General features: G+C 41.6%; 2 protein-coding genes across 8 annotated transcripts in view; both read left to right on the forward strand.

The window, feature by feature from the left end:
- Nucleotides 1-435: 435 nt before the first annotated feature.
- clrn1 (clarin 1) lies at nt 436-6,852 on the forward strand. Its single transcript, XM_061788334.1, has 3 exons — nt 436-742; nt 4,945-5,124; nt 6,111-6,852. The coding sequence occupies exons 1-3, from the start codon at nt 484-486 to the stop codon at nt 6,374-6,376; spliced, it is 705 nt and encodes a 234-aa protein (XP_061644318.1). The 5' UTR covers nt 436-483; the 3' UTR covers nt 6,377-6,852.
- Nucleotides 6,853-9,214: 2,362 nt separating this feature from the next.
- LOC133484985 (zinc finger protein 335-like) overlaps nt 9,215-15,641 on the forward strand; it is a 32,319-nt gene continuing 25,892 nt past the window's right edge. For 4 of the 7 annotated variants that reach the window (XM_061788304.1, XM_061788272.1, XM_061788280.1 and 1 more), the window contains exons 1-4: nt 9,215-9,359; nt 11,222-11,418; nt 14,684-14,960; nt 15,051-15,116. In XM_061788304.1, coding sequence (XP_061644288.1) covers nt 11,227-11,418; nt 14,684-14,960; nt 15,051-15,116 — 535 coding nt within the window. In that variant the 5' untranslated portion in view covers nt 9,215-9,359; nt 11,222-11,226. The remainder of the gene's footprint in view (nt 9,360-11,221; nt 11,419-14,683; nt 14,961-15,050; nt 15,117-15,641) is intronic. The other 3 variants (XM_061788259.1, XM_061788286.1, XM_061788264.1) reach the window with 1 other exon arrangement.

Genomic DNA, 15,641 nt, shown 5'->3' on the forward strand with positions numbered 1-15,641 from the left:
TTGGTGGCAAGTGTGAATGATTGTTTGTCTGTATGTGCCCTGCGATTGGCTGGCGACCAGTTCAGGGTGTACTCTGCCTCTCGCCCTGACTCAGCTGAGGTAGGCACCGGCACACCCGTGACCCGGGTGAGGATAAGCTGTATGGAAAATGGATGGATGTTGGTGGCAGTAAATGGTCAGATTCCAAATAATATCAATGTCCGTGGCAGTGAATGAGTTAATTATTCCTGATTTGATAGATGCCTATTGTATACTTTCAGAAAGTATAAAATTCATCTTAATTTTAGGAATTAGACACCCTAAAACCAATCTATCAACCAGTTATAATGATGTTTTGACGTACCGGTATATTGTAGTTATTTATGTGGCACCACGAAGTGACCGCCCACTGACTATTCTCTGGCTCCGCCCCTGGTACCTAGGTCGCCATGGAGACAGGGGGCGGAGAGGGGGAGGGGGGTCGCAGTGGCAGCCAGGTCGGCCATGGCAGCGGCGCGGCGACAAAAGCGTCTGCTGCTGAGCTACGGAGGGACTGTGGCGGCGGGCTGCGCGTTGGCGGCCGCGGTGTGCGCCGCACTTCCTCGCTGGCTGGACGGCTTGGTCCTCTGCAGAACTGGAGCAGAACTCGTCAACGCCACCGGGAGCGAGCTCGACAAGTTCGTGGGGCGCCTCGCCTATGGACTCTTCCACGGAGAGAGAGTCAAGACCTGCGGCTTGGGCGGAAGGACCTCACGATTCTCAAGTAATATACGGAGATAAGTACTAGTTACTAATGTGGACATATATTCCAGAATTGGACTTTTTTTTTTTTGTGCCCTTAAATTACATTTTGAGATAATCCGCGCACCAAATCCCAAAACATGCACTTGTTACGTAAATTTTAGGCAAAATGCAACAGTAGTAAAAGTGATTCTTAAATATGAATTCAAATACCAAATAGTTTCTCTCTTCCTGACCAACTTACATACAGTATCAAATATAACAGATGACATCAGTTTTAAATCAGCTTTTTAGTATGATTTTGTTGCTGTCTTGTAATTGTTAAAACATGTTGCTTTATTAATGAAATTTTAAATAGTAAAAGTTTTCTCTCAACCAGGGCTCCACACTAACATTTGCACTGGTAGCACTGGCACATGATTTGGTCGCACCTTTTTTGGGGAGGTACAGCATGGACATGCATACTGATGAATAGTTAATACTGAATTTGGCATACCGTACTTTTATGAAGTCAAAATTGACGGTGATTTTTTTTTTTTGGGGGGGGGGGGGGGGAGGACAAAGAGTTTGTCTACAACAAGCAGTGGCTGACAACAGCGGTCAATTATTTTATATACAGGGTGAATTCATATTTGAAAGTATGGCTAAACTATCATGAATTGTAAACAGAATGACTACCTGATCAACGCTAGTCATACATGGTGAAACTTAATTGTCTCGAATGCCAAATCAACTGTGAAAACTTCATGCCAATTGCAAAATATGCTTTATTTGAACATTTGTGTATGAACTCAATTACAGTAATAAAAATAATGCTCTGAACTGCACATGAAATTCACATTTTAAACAACAGAAGTCGTTGTAAACGAGCCATTTTGTGGATTTTCATGTTGCTCACCAAGTTGACCACTAGGTGTCACCACTGTACATGGTCATGTGCCTATTTAAGTAGGAAGTTTAGTTTAGAGGTGCACGTAGACACAGGGAGCGCATCCAGTTTTGAATGCCATGTGGCACTTGAAAGATCACGAACGGTGAGAGTGAGAAATAAAGATGCATAAAAGTGGCAACGGACAACGTTTCATGAAATCGAAAACGCGCCTCAAACACTGCCTTTCTACGATAACTCAGTGGCTTTAAGTTGTTAGCCACTACAGTCGTATTATGAGGATTTCCCTATAGTACATACACTATAAAAAGGTTTTTATTTCTGAGGGGAAAAAAACGCTTTGTTTTTTTTTTTTGCTCGCCGCACGCTGTAAAGAATTAGGTGATGGCTCAAAGTTAAAAAAAAAAAACTGAACTATTTCCACTGATATTTTGAAGGTATTTCAATTCAGCTGGTGTTGAGTATATGCAGCACGCCTTATCAAGCTAAGTAGATTTATATGGTATACCATATATCTGTGTTAATTGTTACTTGCTTTAAGTTGAGCAAAAACGTCTTGTTTTACAGTGTTGGGAGTGAGACGGCGTTCGGTGACGCCGTGTACAATTTCCACTGAGTCGGAATTTGTAAAGCTCCCGACACGTAAGGCCGACCGACCATTTTGGTCGCAGCCTCGAGCCCTGCTGCCCACATGCATGCAGTCGTTACCAAAACCATTTCAGCCATCGAGAGGAAGCGAAAAAGAAGTGAGCCACATGACTAATCAGAAATGACATCATCAAGCTAATTGCTCTGGCCAGGGGTAGACGTTAGTCCTCTCCCAGTATTTTCCCCAGCCGTAATGGTGTCGCTCAAACCAATGCTATCCTGTTACTCATACGATCAGAAACAGACATAGGAATACATTTCCAAGTATAGTGTTTCTTTTTTAAAAAAAAATTTTTTTTTTTTTTATTGTAGCTGTTTTTTCTCAAGCAGTTACCTAAGCAGCTAACAAAGCTAGCATGCAGGGCTACTCTTGAGCAAAAACAACATTAGCATTGATCTTCAACCATGTTACTGCAATTTTGTGTTGTCACTATTGAATATTTTACAATTGAATAGATTATTCTATCAAATAATCGGATAAAAATGTATGTTGCATTTGTTTATTGCAAGATCTTTTCTTCCATCCATCCATCCATTTTCTGAGCCGCGTCTCCTCACCAGGGTCGCGGGCGTGCTGGAGCCAAAATGGGGAAACTTGCATATATTTGTAGGACTTTAACTTTTTTCAGTTGAACTACTGAAATCCACCATATCCTAATTGACTGTGATGTACATATACTGTATAATTGCATAGACATGTCCAGTACATGTGTACTGTATACAGTCAGTGTATGCATGTGTGTGTATTTCAGTGTTAAACACGTCACTGATTAAGTTTCACATCATCAATAATAAAAGACAGCAGCGGCTTCAATTATTCAAAAACTTCTCAAAACTAACACATCAATACCATTTATACACAACATGTTTGTAATGTATACACTATCCAGACTATTGTGATAAACAGTATAGGAAATTGATTGAAGTTAATGTCATCGCCATCTTTTTACCTGTAAAAGTATTTTCTTTGTTTAGAAGAAGCTTATTGTTTTGTTGTGCTGTCTGCACACTTTACAAGAGGACAACTTTAGACACGTGGACACACGATGGGACAGTTTGACAAGGGACAAGTGTTTATTTTCTCGAGTTATATGAGAGCAGTGATCCATTTCTAACAAGTTCTCAATGACCTTTCAGCTTTCTGCCTCAGTGCTTCACCACCAGTGTTGGGAAGATTACTTTGGAAAGGTAGCTGGTTGCAGTTACAAGTTACTCTGTTGGAAATGTAATCGTAGTGTAACATTTAACTTTCTCAAAGTAGTATAACTAATTACATTTGATTACATTTGGACTACTGTTCTTAATTTTTAATGAATGCATTAACAGGACCCTTGGATGTTTCCTTAAAAAATAGTGGATTAAACCCATAGATCATTATTTTGGAATTATCTAAATATATTCTCTTTACCTAAATAACAAACTGATAAAAAACATGATGAAATGTAAATACATAATAAAATGTGTTTGTGGCATTATATGTTTAAAGCATGTGGAAAACCACCATACCATACCATGTTGACCTAATGACAAATGTGCACAATTTAAACAATTTTGGGTCCTGGGATTCAGTTTAAAAATGAGCTAGAGGCACCTATGCCAGTCAGCGAGCGATTCAGTTGCAGCTTGGCTTTAATATTATCACATTTACATGACACAACAACTAAGTTCTCTTAATCCAATTCAAAGAGGACAGACATAGTTTCTGACCACCAGAATCATTCCCTACAACTAGAAAAAAATAATGTAAAAAAATAACTCCAACCTAACAACATAAACAGTGCCCAACGATTAAATGCAGCAAAATGAAGACTGGTAATGATAATAGTATATTAAGAAATCTGCCTTATATCCGGGCGGCACGGCTGGTTAGAGCGTCTGCCTCACAGTTCTGAGGACTTGGGTTCAATCCCCGGCCCCGCCTATGTGCAGTTTGCATGTTCTCCCCATGCCTGCATGGGTTTTCTCTGGGCACTCTGGTTTCCTCCCACATCCCAAAAACATGCATGGTAGCTTAATTGACAACTCTAAATTGCCCGTAGATGTGAATGTGAGTGCAAATGGTTGTTTGTTTCTATGTGCCCTGCGATTGGCTGGCAACCAGTTCAGGGTGTACCCCGCCTCCTGCCCGATGATAGCTGGGATAAGCTCCAGCACGCCCGCGACCCTAGTGAGGAGAAGCGGCTCAGAAAATGGATGGATGGATGCCTTATATCCTGGTTTAAGACGGGCACTATCGGTATCGCAAACCATTTTTGAGGCAGTTGAGGGGATGGGGGTTTGCTGTATTTTTGTTGTTCGAATATTACGTTACAACCAAGTACCGTATTGTGGTTTAACATTTCTCGGTTGTTTGAAATTTACAGAGTTTAAATAAATCATTTTGGGATCAAATTTTAGGGGTGCTGGGATTCATTTTTGGGGTTGCTTCAGCACCCCCCAAAATGGGTTAGAAACTCCCATGGATTATAATTATAGATTTCGTAATGAAATTACATAATCCCGTTACATGTACATTAGTTATACTCCCCAGCTCTGTTCACCACTCACTAAACTACTTTGGCCTCAATACTAATCTTCTCACTCGTGTGTCTACGTGTCCTCAATTTTGTCCTCACTGGTTAAATGTCTTCACAGTGTCTTCAAATGTCCTCGTCATGTGCGTTAAATTGTGTAATTTTGTGTGTCAGTCTTTTCAGAGTTGTTGGACGCCATCCCAGCAGGTCTGCACGTGACCATCATCTTCTTCTGTGGCACGTTGATCGTCTTCTCGTCCGTGTCGAGTGGCTTCTTCTTCTTCAACGCCTTCGGACGTCCTTATGAGACGGTGCACGGCCCTCTGGGACTTTACTTGTGGACGGCCATCTGCTGTGAGCATTTAGGATGATTATTATTACGAATCAAGTCCCCCCCCTAAAATAAAACGTTCAAAGTTTTTATTGTTAATAATAAAATAAAAGTAGTGAAATTAACAGTTTTACCTATACATTTATAAATGTTATTTTATCAACTAATACATAGTAAATTCCTATATTGTAAATAAGAAAATGAAATTGTTTTTAAAGAATTTTACATAAACATTTAAGATTTTTTAAATCTTATTTTCTGTTAAAATATGTACATTTATATTTGTTGATAATAAATAAATATTACAAATACATTTACATATTTGATATATTTTAGTGAATAATTGGTTCATTGATTATTAAGTCATTACAAGTAATTGAGTAATTACAATATCACATTTCAAACACGAGAATTAATTATTATTGTATTTTTAAAATCAACAATTTTACAGTTTACATCCACGACTGTTCCTTATTTACCTCATCAACTAGTGGCCTGGCCCATTTGTATTTTTACAATTTAAAATGAAATGCGTCAGCAAAAATTGTAAAAAAATAAATCATGCAAGTCATAAAGTAATGCGGGTTAAATCATTTAATTGTTCTGCCTGTCACTATATGTCCCGTGCATAGATCGATGAAAAAGCATATGTAAGTATACGAGACAAAAATGGAGTTTTTGTCATTGTGTGCGGGTGGACCATGGTGGCTAGGTTTTGGGAAAATTCAGCCTCCGAAGCCAGTTTCACTGAAAACATGAAATTCGGTAGGCGTCTATCATGAGTCGACCCACATAAAAGTCTCAAGAAGCCATGCTCCGAACTGCCGAGTTGGTTTGAAGGGGGCATTTTCGGCTCGTTCTGGCCGTTTCTACTCCTAGGCATTCTTCAGAGACAAAATGGGCACTTGGCAACAATAAATGTGGTATTACCTGTATTGGTATGTCCTGCGTCACACAAGCGCAGTGGTAGGGAAGTTGTCAATCATCTGTGGACTCCGCCTCCTGGCAGGTACGTGCAGCTTCCTGGTTGTGGTTCTGTTCGTGTCCGAGGTGAAAGTCGAGCGCCTGTCGGAGCGCATCGCCAACTTCGAGGAGGTCACCTTTGTGTTCCAGACGCACGACGAGCGCTACGACGTCTGCTTCTGGATCCTCCTCCTGGTCTTCTTCCTGCACGTACTCAACGTGGCGGTGATCCGACTAGCGGGGATGAACCTCCCGGTCCTGCGGGGGAAAGACTCGGACCTGAGCGGTGGTGCCGCCGACCTCATGTACTGAATTGCAGTTTACTTCTTAACACGTCACAGCTAGCTAGCTACTAAGCATCGTTGTGAGCAAGTCATCAGAAAGTGTTACAGTGGAACCTTGTTTTACAAGTTTATTTCGTTCGGTGACTAAGCTCATAACTCAATTTACTTATATTTCCAATCAGTATTCCCTGTTGAAATGAATTGAAATGCCATTAATCTGTTCAAGCCCCCAAAATAACACCACCCTTTTTTGTTACAGGCTTTTAATAAAGAACAATAGAACTTATTGTATAAAGAACACTAATAAAAAAGAACGGGGGAACAATAAGCTTTAGTGTTGTATGTGTGTCTTTAAGGGGTGTGGCCTCGTGAGGGACAGCAGGAACATGGCAAGTTAGCCTTCTTGTGAGCTTCTGGACATGACTTTTGGCTTACTGTGGCGAGTGTTCTCTGTTGTCAGTTTGACTGCTTGTCCCGTACATTAAATTCAAAGGGCATCAGCGACTGGGGCTCCCTTGCACACTTCACTCGAGCAGTGGCGTATCTGATGGAAATCAGTATAGTACATGCATATCGTAGAACTATCATACTCCTACTGCTTCGCCAAGTCGACTACACGCAAAACATTGTTATTCTGTCATTTCAAACTGTCATTCAATAAACTAATTGACAAAAAAATTAAAATAAAACGTTCCCAGAGTACCTTAGCCAATGATTCGGCAGCTAGGCTGGACCAAGTTCCCGACTGAGGGAACCACTTGATGCGGCAGCTGAAGCATTGATATTGACTGGTGAACAATACATTGTTTGTCGATATTTACCCTGACATTGACTGGTGACCAGTTTGTTTGTCTGTAAGACTTCTACGGGCCAATTCTAGGATCAGTGGTTTAGGGGTGCTGGGATTCATTTTATGGACGCTTATGTGGCATAAGTGGTCTAGGCGGTTGTTTAGGGCCACAACCGATGGGAGGGGGGTATCCAGTATATACAAATTATATACATATACGAATTATATAGGTATGTTATGTCCAGTGGCATGTTAATGCCTATATGAGGGGGGCTTCAGTGTATCAGCCACCATTTCCTCAACATTTTCAACATGTTGACCATAACAAGTACTCTTCATTTTTACAGCTAAACTGACTTGCTTGGCTAATGAGATGCCTCCAAAACATTTGGCCAATCACGGTGGAGATTGTTTGATTGACATTAACGTGACAATCACAGCCAAGTATGACGTGCTTACCGGCTTCCTTGCACTTGATTTAGTTTTAATTTGTGGTAAATGTAAGAATTCAACTAATTTTTCGAATGTACAGCACAATAACATCAGATAATCTAAACCAGAGGTCACGCAACATTACGGACTTTACGGTAGGGATGAACTGTACTGACCAATCACATGCGAGTTCAGCCAAAATTCCCATAAACTCACTCCTAAACCTTGTTGAAAGCCTTCCCACAAGAGTTGAAGCTGTTAAAGCTGCAAAGGGTAGACCAACATCATATTAAAACCATATGGATTTAGAATGGGCTATCACTAAAAAAAACATGAGTAAAGGAAGGTGAGCGAATACTTTGTGCAATATAGTGTACATTTCACAAATTCTGCCAGGGTATGTAAACTTATGAGCACAACTGTACATACATACATGTTTCTTGATTTCTGTGTTACTTGACAATGATAAATGCCAAAAGGTTTTAGGATTTCACTGTGGTATTGATTACAGGCAGATGTAGAGATATGACAACTTTTTTACTTAAATATCACAATAAATGGACACTAAATGATCATCCTGCCCTTTGATCCAAGAAATGTTCTCAATCTGCACCTTTTAAAATGTTAGTTGACTATCCCTGATCTAAACATTATATCCCTAAATGCAATTGATGCTGACAAAGACCACGCACATCATTATAAATGCAATTGATGCTGACAAAGACCACGCACATCGTTATTTTGACTACTTCTTTCGCTTGGTTTCGGTGGACTTTTAGTGGAGAAAAAATTTAATATAATATGTTCGGTCAAAGCACTAACAAATAGAGGTGTCAGAGTGCCCACAACATGTGAGGAACAACCGCAAAATGGTCGTTGGACTGTGGAGTCCAATATCTGTGGAAAAAATAAATACAAATGTGGGTCTCCTGTTGACAATCGTTATTTCTATGACAGAAAACTAAGAGTTTTGCATACCACTATTTGGGGCCACATATGAAATCTTGTTGAGGGCCAGCCAAAACCCTACTTCAGCAGCCCTAAAAATGTACAAGAAACGCAAATGCTTTGGAGCAGACCATTGTTGGGGCAATCTCCCAAATTTTATGGGTGATCAGATCGATTTTAGAGGTGCTTCAGCACCCCCAAAAATGTGCTAGAAACGCTTATGGTCGCTCATGGCTGGCGACCAGTGCAATGTTTAAATATGTGCTCTGACATTGGCTGGCGACCAGTCCAGCGTGTCCACGACTTGAATGAGGACAAGGGGATGTGTATGGATACAGTACTTTTGTGTCCAAACTGTAAAGACACCGTCGCCTTAGTCCACATAACAATGAAATTATATTGACAAAACAGAAGCTGCAAATTCAAATATTGTTTCAGAAGTTTTCGCTTCATTTTCTAAAATTAGATTTGTGCGACGTCTGCTTGTCTGGTGAACGTCTGCAAAACGGCACATATTCCTCCGCGCGAACCGTCGTGATGCGCCTTGCACTAAAGAAATAGTCTGCTCGTTTATTAGAAATAACACATTAACTAACCATAAAATGCTAACAAAACAGTCCGACTTTGAGTAAGCAACAATCGCCAGAATTAGTTAGCGCGCCGGTGTCGCGGATACTGATCGGTTTGACCAAAGACAATAAATAAGACCCGGCCACACGAACAGGAAGCGAGGAGATTCTCATGGCGCCCGACTAGAATGAAGCTACATTTTCCTCTAACCAATGCCTGTGCTATTTAGCGCCGCTACGTTTAAGGACACGTATCTACTCGCAAATACACGGTAAGAAAAAACCAGGGAGATTCGCTAGCTGGGTTAGGTATTTTAATTTTGTTCAGGGAGAGCGTTTGGGCGGTCTGGCGCAGCTTGAGGCCCTCCAGGTCCCCAGTTGAGCTTCAGAGAATGCCTGACGTAAAAGACGACGTTCGCCTGTTGGAAAATGGCGACGCGGCACAGGCAGGATCAAGGGCAGCTAGGCCATAAGCTACTGCATGCTAAAGAACATCAGTTCACTTGTCCGCTTTTGGACCTTGTTGCGACCCAAATGTGGACTTTGACAAGTCCGTAAAATATGTACAGTTGCGTTCATGCCCAACAGCCTTTAAATGTAGTTGGTCATTACTGTGTAATGTAAGGTTTCAGTTCAGAGTAGGTAAAAGACAAGAGAGGCGAAACACGTTTGGTTCCAATGTGTCGTTAAACCCCCAACGACAACAATGTCCATGATGCTTACATTATCACTAAACTGCGGTGTTAAACGTACTTTAACTTAGTAGTTCTCAAACATTTTACACTGAGTACCACCTAAAATAGTACTTATCTCTCCAAGTGCCACCATTACGACCAACGTTAAAGTTAAAGTGCAGTATTGGTATCTTAAGTAGACCTTTGTGTTCATAAAAAAGAGAGGTTTTTATTCGTAAAAGTAAAGGTGTACTGCCATTGGCTTGCGACCAGTTCAGGGTGTACCCCACCTCTCGCCCAGAGTCAATTGGGATAAACTCCAGCACGCCCGGTATATGCGGTACGGAAAATGGATGGATGGAGTACAGGTATATTCAATATTTTGAGCAACTGTAATATTATGCGGGAATATAAGGGGAAAAAAAGATTATATAAGGGGAAGAAAAGATTAGGTAATAATTCAAGTCAAATGTATTGCTAATAAATTCAAAGAATAAAATAAAACCCAATCAGTTTTAAAAGATTAGATACAAATGTATTGCACTAACTGTTAAATACAGCTAAAATGTAATTCAATGCACTGTATTGGATAAAAAAGTACAACAACAACAACTTTCACCAACACCTCAATTCTCGTCACATTGATAGGACTTCAGGTTTGCTGACTCTCATTTGCTCATGGAGAAGTCATTTGTAGGGATATTCGATACTACTTTTTTTCGCCCCAGACTGATACCAGTAAAAGTAACTTGAGAATTCACCAAGTACTGATGCAACCAGTATTACACAATTAGGAACAAACCTGTTTCTATCTGACATACATGATGTTTTGTTGATGTGTCAACAGTGTAGCGCCAACTACAGGCGAGGAGGACTTAATGTCAGATTTATTTTTTTATTTTAGCCTTAAGTATCGGTCACTGGTATCGGCAGCCTTCACGAGTAACTGATACCTTGAAATAAGATATCTGTACTCGCCCATCCTTTGTTACAGCATTAGCTTTGGGATTCACATAATTTTCCCACTGTGCACTATGAATGTTTATGCGGTTTTCAATAAATGCGAGAAAACATAACATTGTTTTTGTGGTATTAGTTTACTGCTTTTCTATTGTTGTGATTTAGATGGTGAGATCATATTTAATAAACGATTTATGCATAAATCCAGCTAATCCCAAAGTACTTCCAACTGACTCAAGGTAACCAAAATAGTGTTTTTGGCTACACCCTACCTTTCAGAAAATATATTGTTACATTAATAACTTTGTTACAGTGATAATTAAAACAGCGCACTATGATGTTTGTGAAACTCCTTTATTAGATGGAGATATTTACCATAATTCAGATTGCAGGTACAATACAATTATATAAAATGCCTGCAAACATATAGTCATATTTTTACTTAATATTACTATTATTACATGTTTGAGCAGAAACTGATCTATTAATTTATTGTCCAGTATTGATGGATTCCGAGGAGAATGAAGTGGAAAGCAGCAGCGATGCAGGCCCCTCGGGCATGGAGGAACCGTCCGAAAGCGGCATGGGCATGGAGTCTTCGGAGGCCATGTCGGCCGACAGTAGCGACGCTGCCTCCTCTCACGCGCAGCCGCCCGAGTCAGACTGTCATGTGGGACAGAGCTCCGAGGGACTCGTGGTAAGATTTCTCAAATGATTTCAACGGAGGCAGCGAGAAGTTAGCATGTCTGCCTCACAGTTTTGAGGTTTTGGAATCAAATCTTGTTCCTATGTGGGGTTTGCATGTTCTCTCCTTGTTTGCTTGAGGTTTTCTCCAGAGGTGGGTAGTAACATGCCACATTTACTTGAGTAACTTTTTGGAAAACTTTCGTTAGGGAGCAACACTACTCTTACTCCGTTACGTTGAGCTTCATTGCACTTGTAACTTTCAATTGCATCGCTGCAATGCTGTCTCATGGAAAGTTTAGGAAAAGGTCCATGTTGCGCGCCCAACAACCAGTTAGAACTAATCGAAAGTGGTAAACAAATGGGGGGGATTTTTTTTTTTATACAGACTTTTTACAATTGTAACTAGGCATGGTGGGAAGTCAAAGGGCGAATCTCATTTCTTTACATTTTATGTGCCTTGGCTCAACAAAGGTTGGGAAACAATGCGCTACACTTAATGACAAGCGTAATTGAGTGGCTTGGTGATGAAGAGCTGCCTCCATGAGTGACAATCTGGCTTTTCTCTGCGCTTCAGATTCTGGGCTATTTGAGAACAAGTAGCCTTTTCCTTGGCCACAGCACACTAGCTCTGCCCGAGGTTGCCATGGTAACAAAAGCCCATCCATTGGCTCAGTTAACTGAGAAAGTACTGTATTGTTGGTCTTTTGTGGATTTTGACCGAAGAATGTCAGTGACAGTGTCTTTTAGGAAGACATCTGGGAACAGTTTTAAAATGTGAAAAAAGCATAACCGATGGCATGACCTATAGAGCCTGACCAATATAGATTTTTTTTAGGCTGATGCCGATATTTGTCAGAAAAAAAATTCAATAGTGGATTAATCGGCAGATTAAGTTAAAAATATATAATGAATGAAATAACTTATTTTCTGGTATGACCGGAGTCAGAGTTTGGTCCGCATATCCGGCAGTAAGTCAGACTCGTTTACGGTGAAGGTTGGACTCCGCCAAGGTTGCCCTTTGTCACCGATTCTGTTTATAACTTTTATGGACAGAATTTCTAGGCGCAGCCGAGGCGTAGAGGGGGTCCGGTTTGGTGGCCTCAGTATTGCATCTCTGCTTTTTGCAGATGATGTGGTTCTGTTGGCTTCATCAAGCCGTGACCTCCAACTCTCACTGGAGCAGTGAAGTGTGAAGCGGCTGAGATGAGAATCAGCACCTACAAATCTGAGACCATGGTCCTCAGTTGGAAAAGGGTGGCGTGGCCTCTCCAGGTCGGGGAGGAGATCCTGCCCCAAGTGGAGGAGTTCAAGTATCTTGTGGTCTTGTTCACGAGTGATGGAAGAATGGAACGGGAGATCGACAGGCAGATCGGTGCAGCGTCTGCAGTGATGCGGATTTTGTATCAATCTGTTGTGGTAAAGACGGAGCTAAGCCGGAAGGCGAAGCTCTCGAATTACCGGTCGATCTACGTTCCTACCCTCACCTATGGTCACGAGCTGTGGGTCGTGACCGAAAGAGCAAGATCCCGGATACAAGCGGCCAAAATGAGTTTCCTCCGCAGGGTGTCCGGGCCCTCCCTTAGAGATAGGGTGAGAAGCTCGGTCATCCGGGAGGAGCTCAGAGTAGAGCTGCTGCTCCTCCACATCGAGAAGAGCCAGATGAGGCAGCTGGGGCATCTGATTTGGATGCCTCCCGGATGCCTCCCTGGTGAGGTGTTCCGGGCACGTCCCACCGGGAGGAGACCCCGGGGACGACCCAGGGCACGCTGGAGAGACTACATCCTTCGGCTGGCCTGGGAACGCCTCGGGATCCCCCCAGAAGAGCTGGATGAGGTGGATGGGGAGATGGAAGTCTGGGCGTCCCTGCTTTAGCTACTGGCCACGCGACCCGACCTCGGATGAGCGGTAGAAAATGGATGGATTTTCTGGTCCCTTAACGCTTACAACAAAAAAGAAGAACATTTGACTGTTTTATAATACTTTGTCCTTTTAGTATTTGTTTAATTTTACAACAGAGATTAATTTCCAAGTACATTAACATGCAAAAAAAAAAGCATTATTGCATGAATTTATCTTTAGATTTCGGCCATAATGCTCTCTCTTTCTCACTCTCTCTGTCTCTCTCGCTCTGTGTGTGTGTGTATGTATGTATGTTTGTGTGTGTGTGTTATATATAAACTATAATTTGCAAATAAATTCTGTAAAAATCAGAAAATTAGATTTTCTGGATTTTTTTCTCCTGTTGTCTCTCATAGGTGAGGTGTACCTGTGATGAAAATTACAGGACCTCTCTCATCTTTTTAAGTGGGAGAACTTGCACAATTGGTGGCTGACTAAATACCTTTTGCCCCACACACACACATATATATATATATATATATATAGAGAGAGAGAGAGAGAGAGAGAGAGAGAGAGAGAGAGAGAGAGAGAGAGAGAGAGAGAGAGAGAGAGAGAGAGAGAGAGAGAGAGAGAGAGAGAGAGAGAGAGAGAGAGAGAAAATAGGTATGGTGGCCGACTGGTTAGCACGTCTGCCCCACAGTTCTGAGGACCCGGACCCAAATCCGGCCTCGACTGTGTGGAGTTTGCATGTTCTCCCTGTGCCTGTGTGGGTTTTCTCTGGGTACTCTGGTTTCCTCCCACAACCCAAAAACATATATGGTAGGTTAATTGAAGACTCTAAATTGCTTGTAGGTGTGAATGTGAGTGCGACGGGTTGTTTGTTTGTTTGTGCCCTGCATTTGGCTGGCGACCAGTTCAGGGTGTAACCCACCTCACACCCAGAGTCAGCTGGGATAGGCTCGAGCATGCCCGCGACTCTAGTGAGGATAAGCGGAACAGAAAATGAATGGATGGATATATATATTATCTATATATATGCCCTTTAACATTAAATCACTTTTTTTTCTACTCCATTATTTTCTCTGCCATGAAGTGATGACTTAAAAATATTTTTCAGAAGTCAAAACATGTCATCTTTTACAGAGTTGAAATATGTGATGTACAGACTAAAGAGAGAGCTAAAATGAACAGGAATCCAATCGTTTTGTATTTGCATTTGTTATGCTGATTGTTTATTGTTTTGTGCATTGTGGCTGTTTTTGTTTCACTCAGTATTTCCTGTATTGTTGTTTGTTTGAATGTAACTGTCCTTGTCTTATGTTGTAATGTGTAAAAAAAGCAAAAGTTTGGCTGATTTGAAAAGGGCGAATATCTGCCAAATAAAATCGGCCGGCCGATTGATCAGTTGGGCCCTAATCACCTGTATCTATCTCAAGGTCTTCATCCCAGAGACCAGCTCTAGCACGGACGTGCGCGTGTCCTCGGTTCACCTCCCGGACTCCTCCTCGGTGGCCCAGTCCACCAGCGTCTCCAGCGTGTCCACGGTGACTCAGTCGGTGCTTGTGTCCGAGTCGGCTCAAGTGCTCGTTCACTCCAGCGCCACGTCTGAAGGAGCCATGATTGTGTCTGACTCCACTGCCTCTACCTCATCCGACCTGGGCTCGGCCATTGACAAGATCATCGAGTCCACCATTGGCCCTGACATCATGAACGGTATCTCCATGTTCCTAACTTGCCACATACTGGATAACTTTAATGTTGCGTTTGGATTGCCAGTAAAAGCAAACTCTACTTATCCCATAGGTTGCATCGCTGTAACCAGTGCAGAAGACAGGGATGCAGAACCAACCCAATATCTCATACTACAAGGTCAAGATAATGTTATGTGTTATTAATCCGTGCATTTGCAGATCCTTTAAAACAGGGGTGTCCAAACTAAGACCTGGGGGCTATTTGCGACCCGCTGTCTGTAATTAAGCTGCATCTTATACTCAAATAATCAATTGACATGGCCCATGTCAGTTGCACTACGGCTACTACTAACACACTGGTTTTATATAGAGCTTTTCTAGATTTGCAAAAATGCAAGGAAACTAAAACGGCACAAAATTTCTATTCATAGCGCCGCAGTGAATAAAGATAATTCAGTTACAGTGACAAATAACGTCAATTGCTATGGTTTGCTCCACCTTCTGCTCCAAGTCCATGTTCATAACCTCTGCCAAAACGTGTTTCGCACGAGATGATCTACGACACAGCAGAGCCATCGTTAATATTACCATACAAACACTGTTTTGTTTCATTGTGTTTTCTGCTGATAGTGACAATAGAGTTTAAAGAAGTTGCAGCTGGAACAAGACTCAATCTAGAAGGATGTTAGCATTTTCTTCTTAG

The sequence above is a fragment of the Phyllopteryx taeniolatus genome, chromosome 1 (genome assembly GCF_024500385.1).
Source record: "Phyllopteryx taeniolatus isolate TA_2022b chromosome 1, UOR_Ptae_1.2, whole genome shotgun sequence".
Lineage (NCBI taxonomy): Eukaryota > Metazoa > Chordata > Actinopteri > Syngnathiformes > Syngnathidae > Phyllopteryx > Phyllopteryx taeniolatus.